This window comes from Bos indicus, chromosome 25, assembly GCF_029378745.1.
Source record: "Bos indicus isolate NIAB-ARS_2022 breed Sahiwal x Tharparkar chromosome 25, NIAB-ARS_B.indTharparkar_mat_pri_1.0, whole genome shotgun sequence".
In the NCBI taxonomy this organism is placed as follows: Eukaryota; Metazoa; Chordata; class Mammalia; order Artiodactyla; family Bovidae; genus Bos; species Bos indicus.
Window position 1 is genome coordinate 28,281,230 of NC_091784.1, and position 17,683 is coordinate 28,298,912.

The window sequence follows — 17,683 nt, forward strand, 5'->3', positions numbered from 1 at the left end:
TCATTCATTTCATGTCACACACATACACATAGCCAGTTGTGCTCAGAACATTTTACTCCTTCTGACCCCCCACCCCAGATGCATGTTGGAGCCCAGTTCCGGTGGGGGCTCAGTCCTCCGGAGTCCAGGAGTCAGGGCTCAAGGGGGGCATGGCAGCCAATGAGGCAAGACTTGGGCCTTTTTTATCCTTGAAAACCTGCTGTCCAGAGGCAGCCCCAGGCTTCCCTGGTGGCTCAGATGGTAAAGAATCCACCTGCAATGCAGGAGATCAGGGTTGATTCCTGGGTCAGGAAGATCCCCTGGAGAAGGGAAATGGCCACTCACTCCCATGTTCTTGCCTGGGGAATCCCATGGACAGAGGAACCTGACGGGCTACAGTCCATGGGGCTGCAAAGAGTCGGACATGACTAAGTGACTTACACACTTCAGAGGCAGCCCTGGCCCAGAAGACAGGAAGAAGGTGAAGTGACGGGGCTCATCAGACAGAGCAGGTGAGGTGCTGAGCCAGTCCTTCTTCAGTAGCCATCAGCTGGCCAGTCTTCTAGAAATGGGTGGGGAGCCAGGGCCCATTTTCATAGCAGAGGGTCCTTGGGGGCTCCATAGGAGCCCAGCAGATAGGCTTGTGGACAGCAGATGGAAGTGACCAGAGGTTCTAGCCAGTACCACAGGCAATAAACTCCTGGAGTGGAGGTTACCGTCCCAAAGAACAATCCAGAAGAGTGGGCTCAGAGTTCAGGATGGTGCCTTGAACTCCCACAGGGTCCTGGGAGGAGGGAGTGACTCAAGTCAGGCCCTGGGCCCAGAGTGTCCCGGGTGGGGCCTAACACGGGAACAGCATCCGTCCTCGGGTGTGATGTGGAGGTCTCAGAAGCAAAGCAGCTCCCAGGAGTGAGTAGCTCAGTCCTCGTGCAGTGGGCGGAGGAGGCCCAGGGTCAGGCCAAGTGGCAGCAGAAGGATGGGTCCCACCAAGCCCTGTGCTGGGGCAGAGTTGAAACCCTTGTAGTGGCTGCAGAGGTGGCCATCGGGCTGGGACTCCTCCATTTGGGGCACCACCTTAGGCTGGAGCTCCGCCACTTTGTAGTGAATCCAGGAGGCATAAACAGAGGTCAGGGTATAAACACCGGGCCTGTTAGGGGCCCCACAGGCATCACCCCAGCTTACGATGCCTGCCAGGTACCAGCGGCCTGCCACTGGGCAGGAAAGTGGGCCCCCAGAGTCACCCTGAGAATAAAATCACACAACAGCTGTCAGGACAGGACCCCAGGCCTCCAACCATCCAGGCCAAGCCCTCTCAAGCCCTCATCTCCCAAGACACACCCGTCTCCCCCACTCACCCAGACCCCCTGCATTTACCTGGCAGGCGTCCTTGCTCCCGTTCACGTAGCCAGCACACAGCATATCCTGGTCGATTACGTGGGGCTCCCCGGGCTTGGCATTGATATTGTACAGGCAGTTACAGGTCTCACGACTGATCAGTGGTACCTCAAGTTGCTGCAGTGGCCGGGGGTGCTGGAGGCTCACTGTGGGGGGCGAAAGATGCTTACCCAGGGTCTTCTAGCCTGAGTCAGCTCCCCTCTGCGTCTCTAGACGTCAGCCCTGTCCCTCACCTGAGGGGGCCACGTGGCCCCAGCCAGTGACAACGCACTGGAGGCCGTTGGGGAAGGAGGCGTTGGCTGCGGGGAGGCAGATGGGCCGGATGTAGCGGGAGAAGGTGACGGAGCTGCTGAGCTGGAGGAGCGCAATGTCCCCCATGGAGCCCTCGTGGGAATATTTCTCGTGGGAAATGACCTGGGCCACCCCGCGGACCTGGGTGTCAGTGCTGAAGTAATCCAGCTGGTGGGCGCCCAGCTTGACCTCGTATTCTTCTATCTTGTTGTCACTGCAGGCAGAGGGGTGAAGGCAGAGCAGCTGACCTTTTGGGTCCCACTGTGCATCCTAGTTTTATCCTGTGACGTGTGACCTCTGGCCTTCACTCCTAACAGATCCTTAACAGGCTTTATTGATACCCCCTAGATCCAACCCAAGAACCCCCAGTCTCTGACCTACATTGATCCTTGAATCTTGACCCCCGCCCCACTTCCCCATCCTGCCCCCCACCCCATGGGTACCTTGGGAAGCAGTGAGCAGCCGATAGCACCCACTGATCGGACACGAGAGAGCCGCCACACACGTGGGTGCCGTGGTGGTTGATGCTGACCTGCCAGGGCCACTGGCCGAGAGCTGCAGTGGTACCACCTGTGATGCGTCCTTGAGGGACCATACCACAAGAGTCTGCTGGGAGAGGAAGGGGAGAGGGTCAGGACCTCTGGAGCCAGCAGACCACTTCCTCACCCGACACAGCCCAAAAGTCTGGTTTGGAGCTTCAGGGGTGAGTTCACAGAAGCCCGCCAGGCTTTGTCCCCATCCCCCAGCTCACCAGTCACCTGCTGTCCTGGCTCATTAAAGGTCTCACCCAGCTTCTGTCCTCTCAGGCCTTCCTGCCTTCCATCTGATCTACTCCTTACATATCTGGCCAGTTCACACCACTGCTTAAATCCTTCCCTGGCTCCACTCTGCCCTTAAGAGAGATTCCGGACCTCCCGTGGCGCTGCCGTCCACTCCGCCACCCATCTGGACACTCACTGTCACGTCAGGCCACACACTAGACCTCTGGACCTTTGCTTACTCAGATCACTCCACCTAAGGTAGTCTTCCTCATCCCCACTTCTATTTGAAATGTGAAATGGTGATACTTTGGCACCCTGATGGGAAAAGCTGACTCACTGGAAAAGACCCTGATGCTGGGAAAGACTGAAGGCAAAAGGAGAAGGGGGTAGCAGAGGATGAGATGGTTAGACATCAATGGACGTGAATTTGAGCAAATTCTGGGAGATAGTAGATAGAGGAGCCGGGAGTGCTGCAGTCCATGGGGTTGCAAAGAGTTGGCCAAAACTTAGCAACTGAATACAACAACTTCCATTTGCCTATAGTGGTGGTTCAAATACCAGCCCCTCTGAAGTCTGCCGTCACCCCGCTGGCTGAGATAGGTGATGCCTTAGAGCTCCCAGGGTCTATGCTTCCTGGACAGGGCTGTTCGCATTCTCACCATCTACTTCAACCAACCAACTTGGGCATTCCCTAGGGGCAGAGACGAGGGCAGACTCACACGTCCTCACTGCTGGGCACACAAATGGAGTCGTGGATGTGTTGAACAAATGAGCAGAACAGCCTGGATCCCAGGGTGTGAGCATCTCATTTCATTTCCAGGACAGCCCCACCCCTGTGAAGGCCACTGTTTGGAGCAGGACCCAAATGCCCTTCACAAAGTCACCTTCTCAGGTGCAGGGAAAACCACCCAGCCAGGCTCCTCCCCATCTCCTCGTAAAAAGGACAATAGCTACCATTTAGGGACCAAGAGTTCAAGCAATGCCAGGCCCTGAAGGGGCTTTCACTTCCTTCATCTTCCTGACTCCTCAAGCAGCCCCAGGAGGTAGACAGATTGACTTCATTTTGTTCTGGCTTGCGCTGCATGGTCTGTGGGATCCTAGTTCCCCAACCAGGGATCAAACCGGGCCCTTGACGGTGAAACCACAGGGTCCTGACCACTGGACCACCAGGGAATTCCTTCATTTTAGAGGTGAGGGGACTGGCCGCGTGAGACATAGCGGTACATGGTGAAGCAGGGACTGCCAAGGAGACTAACCCTTGGTTTGTTCCCCTCAAAACAACCCACCTTTGGACTCAGACCTGAGTTCAAATCCCAGCGCAGCCACTTACTGGCTGTGTGCCGTTGGGCAAGTCACTTATCTGCCCGTCACTGTCTTAAAGATTGAGGCTATCATCCCCACCTCAAGTGCTACTAGGGACAACGGGAGTGGACGAAGCAGCTTTGCAGAGAGGGTCAGGTGCTCCAATGCTCCATGGAAATCTGAACCCCTGGCCCCACCCCTCACCTTCCCCTTCCCCATTCCTCCCGGGTGAGCCTCACCTTCAGCCGCAACGGCTCCTGGAGGGAGAGAGAAAGAGGGAGGGGTAAGCAGGGAAGCCTCTAGAATTCAGATCCCAGGCCCCCCACCCCCCAATCTGCTGCTTCTCCTGGAGGCTTCCCCACCCCTCACCTCAGCCCCAGGAGACCAAAGCTGAGGAGACAGGCCAAGAGCCAGTGAGGCTGAAGATGGGGTTCTTGAGCCCAGAATAAGGGACGTACCCCTGAAAAGGGTTATACCCTCGGCCCCAGTGCACTCCCCTCCTCCCCTTCCCACCCTCGCCTGTCCCATGCTCCCGGCCGCCCACGCCCACACTCACCTATCCCATTCCGGAATAATCCAAGCAAAAGCACAGTGGCCACAGCCTCCAGCCACCTGGGCCCCAGGCCCGACTTCCGGGCCATGGCCCAGAACCAGGTGCCCTGGGCACCCAGGGGAAGGGACCTCAAAGGCAGAGGTAGGGGGTCAAAGGCAAGCTCCAGGTGTCGGGATCGCGGAAGGTAGGAGAAGCAGGTGTCCAAGGCTAGCTTCAAAGGTAGGAAGTGAGCGCAAGGGAAATGCTGGGGTCTCTGCGGCCGGGCAGTGAGGACCAGTCTCCAGATCGCCCTGGGTACGCACCGACCTTCCTTCCGGAGTGGCAGCTCCAGGAAAGGGCACCTACCTGCCTGCCCCGCCCCTGGCCCCGCCCCCTCGCTCAGCTCCACCGGCCTCTCTCACCATCCTAGGCTGTGTGTGTGTGTGTGTGTGTGACCCCTAGGCTGTGTGTGTGTGGTGGGCAGGAAGGTGGGGAGGCTGTTGTTTAAGCAGCCCCAGGCAGGGCTGGAAACCTGGATGTCTGGATTCCTGACCCAACTGCTCTTGGGCCCAGGTCTTTCAGATCTCCCATACCTGTTATGCCCCTTCAGGGCCCGGCCTGGCCTCTGTTATCTTACTGCTCCCTCCTTCCCTCCTGTAGCCTGGTGTCTGAGCCCCGGGACACCCGGCTCTGCCCCGGGGCTAGGGCTCCTTCAGGCCCTACTGTGGAGCCTGCAACCTCATCTGCACGTGGTGAGGTGTGGTGACGTGTCCGGGGATGCTCATCATTCCATACATATTTATTGAGAGCCTAATATGTCCCAGGTACAGAAGACAAAGTGGGCACCATCCTGCCTTCCCTGAGCTCATGGTGAAGTTGAGGTGACAGGCCTGAATCACAGGATGACACAAGCAATTACAGAATAACTTCAGGCGAGGCTGGAGATGGAGAAAGAAGCACGAGGCGGGGGGTGGGGGGGTGGCGTGGGCGGGGGAGGGCAGCTCTGGAGGCCATTGACAGGAGGCTGGCATCTAGGCTGGCATCAAGAAGGGCTCCTCAAGAAGGTGCCTTTCAAACTGAGACCTCAAAGGGTTTTGAAAAGGTGTTAACAAGGCAAAGATGGGGAAGGGTGGTCCAGGTGAAGGGTCCTCTAGTGGAGGGTGCGGGGGCCCATGTGCCTGGTCTGGGGAGTCAGGTGTTTCCTCTGTGACTCTAGAAATTCGGGCAACTGGGAATGTGTATTGACTTCAAGCTTTAGAAAAAGAGAGCCCTACTTGCCCACCTTCCTTCCCTGAAACTAGGCATATGGATCTCTGAGCCAGGACTTTAGGGCCCAGGCTGGAGGGCAGGGAATTCCTTGATTGGGAAAGGGGATGAGACCGACTTGGGAAGGAGTCTAAGCTGAGGTGGAGAAGGCAAGATGCTGGACATGATGGGTCGGTTTGGGTAGAGAATGGGGCATATTAAATGTTTATGGAGGATGGCATATGTATGACTGACTGGGTATGGGGAACAGATAGGGGTGTATGTCCCTATGGAGACAGATTCAGGGGAGTATTATCTTTGGGATCTGGCAGCTAAAGAAGTCAGGCGCCAGAATTCCCTGGTGATCCAGTGGTCAGGACTCTGCACTTCTACAGCAGGAGGTGGTCATGGTCAGGTGATCCCTGGTCAGGGAACTAAGATCCCTGAATTCTAGGTAGCATAGCCAAAAAGAAAAAAGAAAAAAAGCCATGTGCTTTAAAAACCTCTGTCCAGGGACTTTCCTAGTGGTCCAGTTAACCACTGGAAGAATCTACCTTCCAGTGAAGGGGTGCAGGTTTAATCCCTGGCCAGGGAGTTGAGATACTACATGGCGTGGGGGCAACTAAGCCCAGGCGCCCCTCACTACTGGACCCTCGACCTCTAGAGTCTGTGCGCCGTAACTAGAGAGAAGTCCATGCACCACAGCGAAGAGTGTGCTGCAACTAAGACCTGGTGCAGCCAGAAAGAAAAGAAGATCCTCTGTCCATCTCGTCAGTCCCTCAATCTTTCAAGAACTTTCAGCTTTCCTATAGGTCTTCCCCTACCCTCTGCCTAGTCAACCCTCTGCTGCATATGAGTGACTCAGCCATCTGCTCATACCCTTTGCTGCAAACAGTGACTCCAGCCGCAGAGCTGCCCTCATTGGGGGTAGCACCCATTGCTACCCTTAGCTACCCTTGGCTGGTTTCCACCCCAAGCAACCCTCCTGCCCCATATGGGTCTTCCTTTGCTTTTATTCTGTGCTGGAACATCATCTCCTCTGGGGCTTTCTCCTGACCCCCAGTCCATGTGTTCCCCACCAAGCTGGGAGCATTTCATGGGCTTGTCAAGGCCCCAGCCATGTTGCTCCATGTGATGTGGGGGTCATAGTTCCCTGATCAGGGATGGAACCCACATTCCCTGCAGTGGAAGCGCAGGGTCCAGAGTTAGCTGGAGTTAGCCAGGAGTCAGCAGTTAGCAGGAAACATGGTTGAATTAATACATGGAGGTACACTGGCTGTGGCTTCCCTGGTGGCTTAAGATGGTAAAGAATCTATCTGCAATTTGGGAGACCGGGGCTGGATCCCTGGGTTGGGAAGATTCCCCTGGAGGAGGAAATGGCAACCCACTCCAGTATTCTTGCCCGGTGAATCCCACAGACAGAGGAGCCTGGTGGGCTACAGTCCATGGAGTCGCAGAGTCAGACACAACTGAGCGACTAACACACACACACACAGACACACTGGTTAGTGATGGGAAGAGGCTGTGAGGTGTACAGATGAGGGACTCATGATGGGGTCCAGACCATGGGGGCTTTGGGCAGGATGTAGTGGGCCCTTGAAGGGTGCAAGTGTGGTGTGTGTACGAGGACATCAGAGGCATACACTCTGGGACACCATTCATCAGGGTGTGTATATGGGGGAGGCTCCCCGTGGGTACAGAATATGACAGACAGACCCTGGACTCCCAGACCCCTGGACTCTCCCACTGACCCTCACCCTCAGTCCTTTTTGGTCTCGATGGCGAGGGGCAGCGGGGCCAAGGCTGAGGTGGCCAGCAGGTGTCGGGGACGCTGATTCCACTGGGGATGTGACACATACCCAGCTGGCCACCCAGCCTCCCCGCCCTGGGGCAGGAATGGACAGCTGCCACCTTATCGGAGACACATTTCCTGGTTGCCCACAGCCTGACTCACAGAGGCCTAGGAGGGAGATGCCCAGCCCTGGAGCCCCCCCTGGCCCCCTCAGCCTGCCTCCAGCCGTGCCACAAGGCCACGTGTCTGTGTTTACATGTTTATTGTCCGCTGGCTCCCGCTGCCCTCAAGAATGCCAGAGCCCGAAATAGCTGGGCACTGAGGCCCAATTATCCGAAGCCGCTGCAGTCTAGGTGGGTGGAGCGCTCCAGAGGTTCTGGGTAAGGGAATGGGAGCCGGTTGGGCTACATTCCAGCCTCACTGGGCGGGAAGTAGAAGGTGGAAGGGGGTGGGGGAGGTGAAGGGGAGATAGCCCAGGGCCCTGGGGGCTGGGGAGGTGGCGGAGTGGGGGGGGGGGCTCAGCCCTGGATCAGGGGGGTCAGAAGCAGCAGGAAAAGAGCAGCCCGCGGGGAACCTGAGGCCCTGGCCATGTCAGGGGGACAGAGGTCGCTGCCTTCAGGGAGCCAGTGGGGGAAGCCGCTGGGGGGTAGAAAAGGTGCCTCCCCCACTGTCTGGGAGATCCAGGCCTCTTCAGGGCCAGTGGCAGCAAACAGCTCCCGGCTGCCTCGAACAGCCATGCCCACGAGGACCCAGGAGCCTCCCTCAGTCTGGCACAGGAGCGGAGGGGCTGAGGTCACCTGCAGCATCAGGGCCAAGACCAACAGGGGCCCTTACTCTTCCTTCCGGTCCCCTGCGCCTTCTAGGACCCAGTCACAAACCACTGTTCCTCTCCATCCTCAGGCACCTTGGCCCCTGGTCTCTCCCGAGGTCCAGTCAGAAAGCACTGCATCTTCCTATCTGAAACCCAGCACCTAAGAAGCCCCACCCTGCTCTCTCCCTGGCGTCCAGCTGCCCAGCACAGCCTCTGCCCTGACCCGGCCAGGATACCCAGGCCCCATACCTCACACCTGTCCTCTTGCCCCTCTGCATACAGGACACACAGAGTTCCAGGAGGCAGAAGGCCTTGATAGAGGCAGTGACAGAGTCGTGGAGTCAAGATGGAGACAGCAGCAGCCACAGGGACTAGAGACAGGAAGGAAGGTTGTCCCAGGCATTCTGGCATCCTATCCCTTCTCGTCCCCAGGACCCAGGGCTCTCACCTCTATCCTGGGGGTCCTTCCAGCCCAGTACCCAGCAACTGGCCCCCAGGGGGGTACCCCCAGGGTGAAGGCAGATGGGCAAGGCCGATGGGGAGGGCTCCACTCGGGAGCTCAGCTCCAGGAGGGCCAGGGGGGGCCGCAGTCCCAGATGCCGGGGCAAGCGGATGCTGATGACCAACCGGGACACCTGGTGGCTCTGGGGGAGGGGGCTGGCCCCCGCCCGGCCCAGGTACACTTCAATATAAGGCACCGTTGTAGAGCCCGGCCTGCAGAAACAAGGTCCAGGGTCACTTCCTGATCCCCTCATTGCAGATAAATCCTTCCCAGCCCAGGGGAAAGAATGGAACGAATGTCCAGGGTCATTCCACTAACTCCTTCATTAGTCTTCCTTTGAAATCTCTCTTCTGTCTCAAAACACTTCGAGTAATTTCCTGGTGCAATAAAAGCCCTAAAGGGAGAACAGCCCGCTACTGTCCTTTGGCCCCTCTTCCAGTGTCTCCCTCTTGCCAGGAAGATGGGTGAGACCCACCTGAGGACACAGTGAGTGGCTGCCAGGACCCAGCCTGGGGCCACGAGGACGCCAGCGCAGACTCGCTCTCCGGCTACATGCACCTCTGCCAGCCAGGGCCACAGGACCCCCATCGGAGCCGGCTCTGGCTGCAAGCCACAGGCTAGGGAGAGGAGATGACCCCCTCAGCGGGGACCCCACAGCTGACCCTCAAAGCCCCTACCATGGATCTAAGCATCCCCAGGAGCCCCTAAGCCCCAAAGGCCCCTCCTCACCACCATTCTCTGTGTGAGGGGGACAGGTTTGTGCCTCAGTCTCCTCCCCCTCAGGTCCCCAGTCCCAGGCCAGCTGATCCTCCAGGTAGGCCCCCCGAGTCACATGGCTGATCCATGGACCGTGGGTCTGCAGTGGGTAGAAAACTCTGGGACGCAGGCAGTCACTGGGCAAGTCTCTGATTCCAGCCAAGAACCAGGTCCCCTCTTCCCGGCACAGCAGGCTCCAATGAGAGTAGTTCTGTAGCAAGAGGGTGTGTGTGTTAATGAGGGGACAGCAAAAGTCCTGGAGCTTCCCTGGACTCCAAACTGTTCCGTACTCGGACATAAGAAATCCACCTCCTCCAAGCCAGACTCCAACACTAATCTGAGTAAGAACGCTGCCCTCACTTTAGGATTCTCTTCAAACCCAAGAGGAGTTAAAAAGTCCCACGGTCTTGGAGGCCCCGCCTACAGTCCGCTCCCCTTTCTTACTCCAACTCTTAGACCCCGCCCCCGCCGCTCACCCAGCAGCTCCCCTCCGCCTCCTCCTCCTGGTAGGCGGGGCAGAGCGCCTGCGGAGGCTCTCCTGGCGGCGGCACTGACGCCCCCTGGCGGCCGTACAGGCAGTGACACCACCAGGCGCTCAACAGCTCCGCCTCAAGCAGCGAGCTGGCTCCGGGCGCGGGTTCTGCGAGAGAAAGGGAGGGAGCCAGCGCTCCCGCCGCGTCCGGCCCCGGGTCAGCCCCGCCCGGCCCGCGCCGGGCCCCCGCTCACCCCCGCGGCCCCAGCGAGCCAGGCGGCAGCGGCTCCCTGGCAGGAAATAGTGTTCTGGGTGGGGTAGACACACTGGCCGCGGGGCCGCGCTCAGGTTCACGGGCGCACGCAGCTGCAGCAGCACCAGGTTCGAGGCGTCGTCCCACGAGGCGTTCTCGTGCGGCACGAGGCGCGCCACCTGCTCCGCGCGCGGGCGCGAGGGCAGTTGCACGCGCCAGTAGTCCAGGTCGCTGGGCGGGCGCGCTGAGCTGATGTGACTGCGAGATGGGGAGACTGGGGACATGGGCTGGATCCTGCAAGCTCAGCTCTAAACCTCCACCCTTGGCTTAGAGTCTGGGTCTCCAGGCAAGATTCTGCATCCCTGACCTGAGAACTGTGCACTCAGACTCCTTCCCCCACCCACTCCACCCAATCCTGGGTCGAATTTGTATTACCTCTCTATTTGCCCCAGAGAGACTAGGACCCCGATTTTTTAGCTGAATCATACACCTCCAATGGGACCCCACACCCCTACCCCTATCCTACCCAAGGGAATAGCTGGGGCCAATTAGATAGTGTCTCAGACTAAGCAAGAATCTGCCCAAGACTGGGTTTTCACTCACCCTGGAAAGCAACTGGCAGGTGCCAAGACCCAGCTTTCAGACACCAGTGCCCCATAGCAGAGTCTGGATCCTGGGACCATCACCTGGGCTTCCCAGGGCCAGGCCCCTGGCCTTGGGGCTCTTCCACACTCTGAGGGGTGAGAGGCCTGAGTCAGAGGGCCTCCTGAACCCCAGGCAGTTTCCACCTGAACTCAAATCTCCCAGATCCAGCTGACATCTAGGGGTTCTGCCTTCCTCACCTGGCAGGGCAATGGTGCAATTCTCATTCATGGGCTCGGGGAGGCCTGACTGGGCCTCCGGGGACTGGGTGGGGAAGGCAGGCCCAGGCTCTGAGCCTGACACCTGTTCCCTTATCCATGCCTCATAGGGAGCCACAGCAGTGAAGACTCCGGGGCGGTTCCTCCGTCCACAGCCAAAGCCAAAGCTGGTGATTCCTGCCTGGAACCATCGACCACCTTCCTTGCAGACCAGGGGTCCCCCAGAGTCTCCCTGATGACAGATGACTCAGTGTCACTGGATCAGCCCAGGGACCTACCAGCTTATCCTGGACCACCTCTTCTTTTTGGTCCTACACACAGCCACCTTCTCCTGGAAACCTACATGGGCTGTGCCTTGTCCTCTGTGACCCCTACAGCTCTGAGGAGGAGAAAGCCTTGTAGAACAGAAAGGCTGATGAGGAACCAAAGCCACGAGCACCAAGCTGATGCAGTAAAGGCCACGTCTGAGAGGCCTGCCGGTCTCATTCAGAGCCAAATGATTCCTCAATAAATTGTTAAACCCTGACTTTGGTTTCTAAGCTGTTAGAATTCCTTGTTAAACTGTTAAAGTAAATCAGAGGCACTTCCCTGGTGGTCCAGTGACTAAGAGTCCTTGCTTCCAATGCCGGGGACCCAGGTTCAATCCCTGGACAGGGAACTAGATTGAAGATCCCGAGTGAACTAAGAACCCGCGCAGCAAAAAAAAAAAAAAAAGTAAATCAGAGATGTCAGCATTCAGGAGGAAAAGGCTGTTAGAAAAGCACCAAGAAAGGATGGTTTGTAGATAAGTAAGGAGGAAGAATTACAAGAAACAGACATTAAAACAAGGGTTCTGGGACCGTTTACTGCTGGGGCATTGTCCTTAAGATATGACTATAATCCAGGTCAGGCATCTCTGTGACCTGAGGAGGGTTACAAAGAAAGCTCAGAATTATCCAGAACTGTACTGTCCAATATGATACATGTGCTAGCCCCTGTGGCTATTTGAATTAATTAACATTTAATAAAATTAAAAATTCAGTTCCTCAATCACACTAGCCACCTTTCGAATGTTCAATAATGTATGGGAGAAACCAACACAATATTGTAAAGCAATTATTCAATTAAAAATAAATAAATGTTTAAAAGTCTTCAATAGCCAGTGTGGCTAGTGACTATAATGCTGGACAGTACAGATAGAAAAACATTTCTATCATCATAAGTTTTATTGGACAGAAGCACTGGTCTAGAGGAAGCTGAGTTGTTAGCAATCCTGTTCAAGAGGCAGGGATTATGTCCATAGGTCCTGGAACTTCATAATTGGGTGCTATGCTGTGCTTAGTCACCCAGTCGTGCTGACTCTTTGCGACCCCGTGGACTGTAGCCTGCCAGGCTCCTCTGTCCATGGAATTCTCCAGGCAAGAATACTGGAGTGGGTTGCCATGCTTTTCTCCAGGCAATCTTCCCAACCCAGGGATTGAACCCAGGTCTCCCACATGGCAGGCAGATTCTTTACTGACTGAGCCACCAGGGAAGCCCAAGAATATTGGAGTGGGTAGCTTATCCCTTCTCCAGGGGAATTCCTGACCCAGGAATTGAACCGGGTTCTCCTGCATTACAGGCGGATTCTTTACCCGCTGAGTTACCAGGGAAGCCCAAACAGAAAGGTCCCACCGAGACATGAACCTGGATCACTGGATTCAGAGTCTGGAGTGCTCACCATTATACCACGGAACCCCCTTTTTTCATATGGGGAGGGACCCTGAAATCAATTGGGAGGGACCCTGAAAATCATCAAACCTGAATTCCCATCACCACCATGCATGCTTGAGTGCCGTCAAAAATGTGCCATTTGAGGAACATTTCTGGGGAAAATGGTTAAAATATATCATGTTTTGGCCTTCAGCCCCTTATCCGGAAAATTCCCTTCTGTGAAGGATTAATTCACTTTTAAAAAGAACTATTTGTTGAGTATCCACGAAGTAACAGGTGCTGTGCTCTAGGCTACGGTATGAGATAATTGCTTGGAGAATCCCATGGTCAGAAAAGCCTGGTGGGCTACACAGTCCATAGGGGTGCAAAGAGTCGGACATGACTGAAGCAACTTAGCACGCATGCACAAGGACCAGACCTTGTTCTAAATCCTTTTCAGTGGTGGTTTAGTTGCTAAGTGGGGTCCAGCTCTCAAGATCCCATGGACTATAGTCCGCCAGACTCCTCTGTCCATGGGATTTCCCAGACAAGAATACTGGAGTGGCTTGCCATTTCCTTATCCAAGGGATCTTTCCGACCCAGGGATTGAATCCATGTCTCCTGTATTGCAGGCGGTCTCCTGCACTGCAAGCGAATTCTTTACCACTGAGCCATCAGGGATTCTGAAAATACTTATTATATGTACAAATTTATTTAATCATTATAACCTCCTGACGAAGTAGGTAATGCTATCATCCCCATCTTTCTGATGAGAAAGTCTGCACAGAGGTTAAATAACTTGGCCAAGGCCACACAGCTCATAAGCAATGGTGCTGAGCTTCTAACTGGACATCCACTGCACTATACTGCCCATCAATAATAGTGGCCATCTGTTGAGCCCCAAGTTCTGTCCATTTGTAATCCTCACATCGATCCCTTCTGCTGGCAATCTTGCCCTCTTTTTGCGGATGAGGTTCAGAAATATGAGAGAGGGAGGATTAGTCTATTCCTCATACTGCTTCCTATTGGTCAGGGCTCTGGCTCTGCAGGGAGGTGCAGGCACCTGCCCTCACCTGGCAGGTGTCCCTGCGGCCTTCCCGGTAGCCGGCACATAGCATCCCCGGCAATAGCTGGAAAGTGAGATTGAAGGGGCCAGGGCGGCTGTAGAGACACTGACAGGCAGCCTCTCCCAGCAACCTCAGCTCTACTTCTTGTAGCACCCAGGGGAGAGGCAGGGGGTCTGTGGACAGAACCAGAGAAGAAAGCTGTGAGGCAGGGATGCAGCCCCCTCTTCCCCAGGGCTTAGCCTGGTTCCCTGTGGGGCTCTCCTGGACGTCTGTCCCCATGCGCCATGGCACGACTCAATGCACGAGTCTGAACAAACTCTGGGAGTTGGTGAAGGACAGGGAAGCTTGGAGTGCTGCAGTCCTTGGGGTCCCATAGAGTTAGACACGACTGAGCGACTGAACAATGACGGCTAGGTACCCTGCAACTGCCTCCTGGACATCTCTGTCTCCTTGCGCCATGGCATTAAACCCACCACATCCAAAATCAATGTCCCCTCTTGCTCCTCTCTGCTCTTCTTAGGACATCATCATCGCAGAAATGGCCCCATCAAGTACCCGGGGAGGGACCCACCTGGTAGGCTCCACCCCACAGTCACCCACCTCCCGAGATACCCCCCTTTTCCACTCACCCTCCTCCTGGACGTCCCCCCAGCCGGTGGCCCAGCAGGCGGTGCCCTGAGCAAAGCGGTGCGAGGCTCGGGGCAGGCAGACGGGCCGCACGGAGGGGCCCAACCTGGCGGGCGAGGCCAGGCGCAGCAGGGCCACGTCGGCGCCCCGTTCCACGCTGCTGTAGTTGTCCGGCACCAGGATGGCGGCCACCGCGCGGACGTGCGCGCCGTCCAGGGGCCCGTCCTGCGAGTGCACGCCCAGCACCACCGACCACTCGGCCGCGGGCTCCAAGGTCCCGTTCCTGCGCCGAGGCAGGAAGGGGGTCAGGTGGACCCGAGGGAGCGGCGGACCCTCGTGGGGTGGGGGCTCGGAGTCAGGGAAAAGGTGGGGTCAGCCAGACCCCAGGAGAGGTGCGTCCCATCTAGATTTAGGGCTAGGGCGATCGGGGTTGAGCTAGCTTCGTAAAAGGGGGAGGAGCGAATGCTGTTTGGAGGTGTTGGGGCGGAGAACTGGAAAGATGGAATTCAGATTCGGATAGTTGGTGGGGTGACGGGGCGAGTCCTCTGGCTGCCTCCCCAGATAGGCAGAACCCGGATACCCCGCAGAGCACTTAGCGTCAGGACGGTGGGGAGGCAGGGGCGGCCGGGGCTCCAAGTTAAGCTTGGGTCCTCGGGGTCCAGCTGCCGGTCGGGCTCGGCTTTTTGAAGGACAGGGATTGGACGTGCGCGAATACTCACGTCACGAAACAGTGAGCAGCCGAGAGGACCCAGGAAGGGGCGATGAGGGAGCCCCCGCAGATGTGGCCCCCGCCATGATGCAGGCTCACCTGCCACGGCCAGGTGCCCGGCTGAGAGTCGGAGCCCCCCACGATTCGGGCAGAGGGCTCGGGGCGACCGCAGTCTGCAAGGGGTACCGTGGAGGTCATCGCCTGTCCCCGCCCCCCACGCCGGAGGCCCAGGTAACTCAGGACAAAGCCCCATTGCCCACTCCCCTTAGTTTGCCCCCTGTCCCCCGCGAAAGAAACAAACGGAAGTTTTGCACTTCTAAGTTTCTGATCACTTCGACCTCGCTTACCACCTTTCGTTGTTGTTCAGTCTCTAAGTCCTGTCTGATTCTTTGCGACCCTATGGATTGCAGCACTCCAGGCTTCCCTGTCCTCCATTATCTCCCAGAGTTTGCTCAGATTCATGTCCATTGAGTTGGTGATACTCTCTAACCTCATTGCCTAGCCAACCTTAACTTCAAGATCTGAGGCTCCTCCCCACTCCCATTCCTTACCCAGATCTTCAGGTTCTTCTTGAGTAGGACTGAGAGCTGGAAGTCAGAGGGGTAAAGAGAGGAAAATACTGGTGACCTCCAGCTCTTGACAATGCCCAGCTCTCACCTTCCTGCTCTCTTCTTCCCCAATTCCTTGCTCTCTCAGCCGCCCTGCCAGCACCCAGGCTACCCGTCCCATCTTTTCTGCCTCTGCTGGTGATGTTCCCCCAGTCGCACTGCCTTACCTGAGTCCTGGAAGGCTTCCGGGATGGGGCTGATGGCTGGAGAGATGGAGGCAGGAAGAGGCTGGAGACCTACAGTTAGGACGATGTGCCCTCCATGGCCCCCTCCCCCAAAACTTTGCAAGTACTCCATCTCCCCATGGCACCCAGACCTCCATGCCCCTTCTTCTCATAGGCTATTCCTCTTGCCCCTCCCGACACCTCACTCTCATCTTCTTCTGGTGTCCTCCTCTGACACCCTACTCCCCAGGTGGACCCCTGGAGTCCTGCTTTCCAGCTCCCCAGAGGCTAGGACCCAGGCCATTTGCAGCCATGCCCTGTCCCCTGAGCTTACCAAGGATCACAAGCGGGAGAAGCAGGTGCTGGGACATGGTCCGTTTGAGTCAGCTGGAGGCGCAGTGATGGGTGAAGATCCACTCCCTGCCACACAGCTCTGTCTCTGCCTCGGCACCCCGTGACTCCTGAGGGTCCAGAAAGAACTCCGCCCTCCCTGGCTGGAGCCCATCTCTGGGAATCTGAGTGGATCTGGGGCTGGAAGGAGGAAGTAGGGAGCCTGAAGGCCCCACCCAGAGCCCCATGTGCATCTCACATCTCTAGAGGCCTGGGGTGGGGGTGGGAGGCAGAGGTCCTAGCTCCTGGACACCTACTAGGTAGGGGAGGGAGGAGCAGAGAACCCCCAAGGGGGGAAGGGGAGGACGGCCAGAGGCTGGGAGGCCAAAGTCCTGGGTCCCTGGTGAGGCAGGGCTGCAGGTCAGCAGTGGCCCTTGGGACAGGGAAGGTGGCCCCTCAGTGGCGTGATTCACCTGAGACTTCATCTCTCTTTGGGGTGTGGCTACCCAAATGGCTTGGCCTTTTCTTCTCACACAGCTCTGGTTACTGGAGTTGCCGGCCAGGTCTGGGACGGGAGCCCTAGGGAATTCAATCCCATCCCAACAAAAGGATCACAGATTCCGGCAGCTTGGGGCAGGGCAGAGGATTCTGGGAGGGGGCTGGGCAGGCTGGTAGGGCCCGAAAAAGGCTCTACCCTTCTTTGTGTTAACGTAAGTACTCTCGGCTGTTGTGCCACTTACTTCGTATGACCTTAGGAAAGTCACTCAACCCAGGTACAGTAGGAGTCGACTTAAGAAATACGATGCTTCAAAGGGGAATCGAGTACAGTTAAGGAAGGAACTATTTATAGATGCGTAGGCAGGGAACTGGGCAACCATCAGGGATGGTGAAGCACCTGGGGGCCAGAAATATTGGAGAACCCCTCCTGAAGAGGCAGAGAGAGGGAGCAGATACTAGAGCTGGGAAAGAGAGAGCTGGGCTGTAGGAGAGGATCAGCCAATAGGAGTACCTCAGGGGAGAAACAAAAACCTTTATCAACCAGTGGCTCAGCAGGGAGGGAACTGAGGAAGGAAAATCCCCATCTCACTCTTTTACACTTTGGTCACCTGCCGGCTCCTCCCATTACTTGAAACCTACCGGAAGTCAGAGTGCAAGACAACCCATGATGTGGCCCAGAAAGGTCACCCTCTGGGGGGACAGATCAGGATGGAGAAGTATGGGGAGTGGAAATGGAAGACCAAACAAACAGTATCCACACACATCCATCTATTTTCTTATCAATAATATAAACTAATAACACTACTAACTATACTCCATTTGTCCAGGGACTTCCCTGGTGGTCCAGTGGCTAAGACTCTCTCCCAAAGTTCAACCAGGTTTCGAACCCTGGTCAGGGAACTAGATCCCACATAACCCCAACTCTGAGTGTGGGTGCTGCAAATAAGAGTTCTTATGATGCAGCTAAAAGATGCTGTGTGCCGCAACTAAGACCCAGTGCAGTCAAATAAATAGATTTTAAAAAATACTCAATTTGTCCAATTTTCCTAAAAAAACAG

The 17,683-nt window shown here is 56.5% G+C and overlaps 2 protein-coding genes and 1 long non-coding RNA gene across 8 annotated transcripts; 1 reads left to right on the plus strand and 2 right to left on the minus strand.

Annotated features, from left to right (window-relative positions):
- Positions 1–36: 36 nt before the first annotated feature.
- On the minus strand, positions 37–4,620 carry PRSS8 (serine protease 8). Of its 3 annotated transcripts, none has more exons than XM_019987830.2 (6): positions 4,285–4,619; positions 3,968–3,985; positions 2,109–2,271; positions 1,608–1,879; positions 1,354–1,520; positions 37–1,221 (listed from the first exon to the last, which is right to left on the minus strand). In XM_019987830.2, exons 1-6 carry the CDS (start codon positions 4,367–4,369, stop codon positions 898–900), a joined length of 1,029 nt encoding a protein of 342 aa, XP_019843389.1. In that variant the 5' UTR covers positions 4,370–4,619; the 3' UTR covers positions 37–897. The 3 variants fall into 3 exon arrangements, with proteins under 3 accessions (XP_019843389.1, XP_019843388.1, XP_070636052.1); XM_019987829.2 differs by having other exon boundaries at positions 2,109–2,274; XM_070779951.1 differs by lacking the exon at positions 3,968–3,985 and having other exon boundaries at positions 4,285–4,620.
- A 2,894-nt stretch (positions 4,621–7,514) lies between these two features.
- LOC139179732 (uncharacterized) lies at positions 7,515–11,477 on the plus strand. The gene is made up of 2 exons (XR_011564073.1): positions 7,515–7,650; positions 11,062–11,477. It is a non-coding gene; the product is annotated as an uncharacterized lncRNA (long non-coding RNA).
- PRSS36 (serine protease 36) lies at positions 7,543–16,898 on the minus strand. 4 transcript variants are annotated; one of them, XM_070779953.1, is made up of 16 exons: positions 16,601–16,898; positions 16,132–16,328; positions 15,801–15,869; positions 15,577–15,612; positions 15,036–15,198; positions 14,319–14,599; positions 13,696–13,862; positions 10,934–11,183; positions 10,695–10,824; positions 10,093–10,349; positions 9,843–10,006; positions 9,340–9,577; positions 9,086–9,227; positions 8,557–8,822; positions 8,358–8,479; positions 7,543–8,094 (listed from the first exon to the last, which is right to left on the minus strand). In XM_070779953.1, the coding sequence occupies exons 2-16, from the start codon at positions 16,166–16,168 to the stop codon at positions 7,816–7,818; spliced, it is 2,601 nt and encodes an 866-aa protein (XP_070636054.1). In that variant the 5' UTR covers positions 16,169–16,328; positions 16,601–16,898; the 3' UTR covers positions 7,543–7,815. The 4 variants fall into 4 exon arrangements, with proteins under 4 accessions (XP_070636054.1, XP_019842709.2, XP_070636053.1 ...); XM_019987150.2 differs by lacking the exon at positions 16,601–16,898 and adding an exon at positions 16,445–16,592 and having other exon boundaries at positions 15,801–15,836; XM_070779952.1 differs by lacking the exon at positions 16,601–16,898 and adding an exon at positions 16,445–16,592.
- Positions 16,899–17,683: the final 785 nt, after the last annotated feature.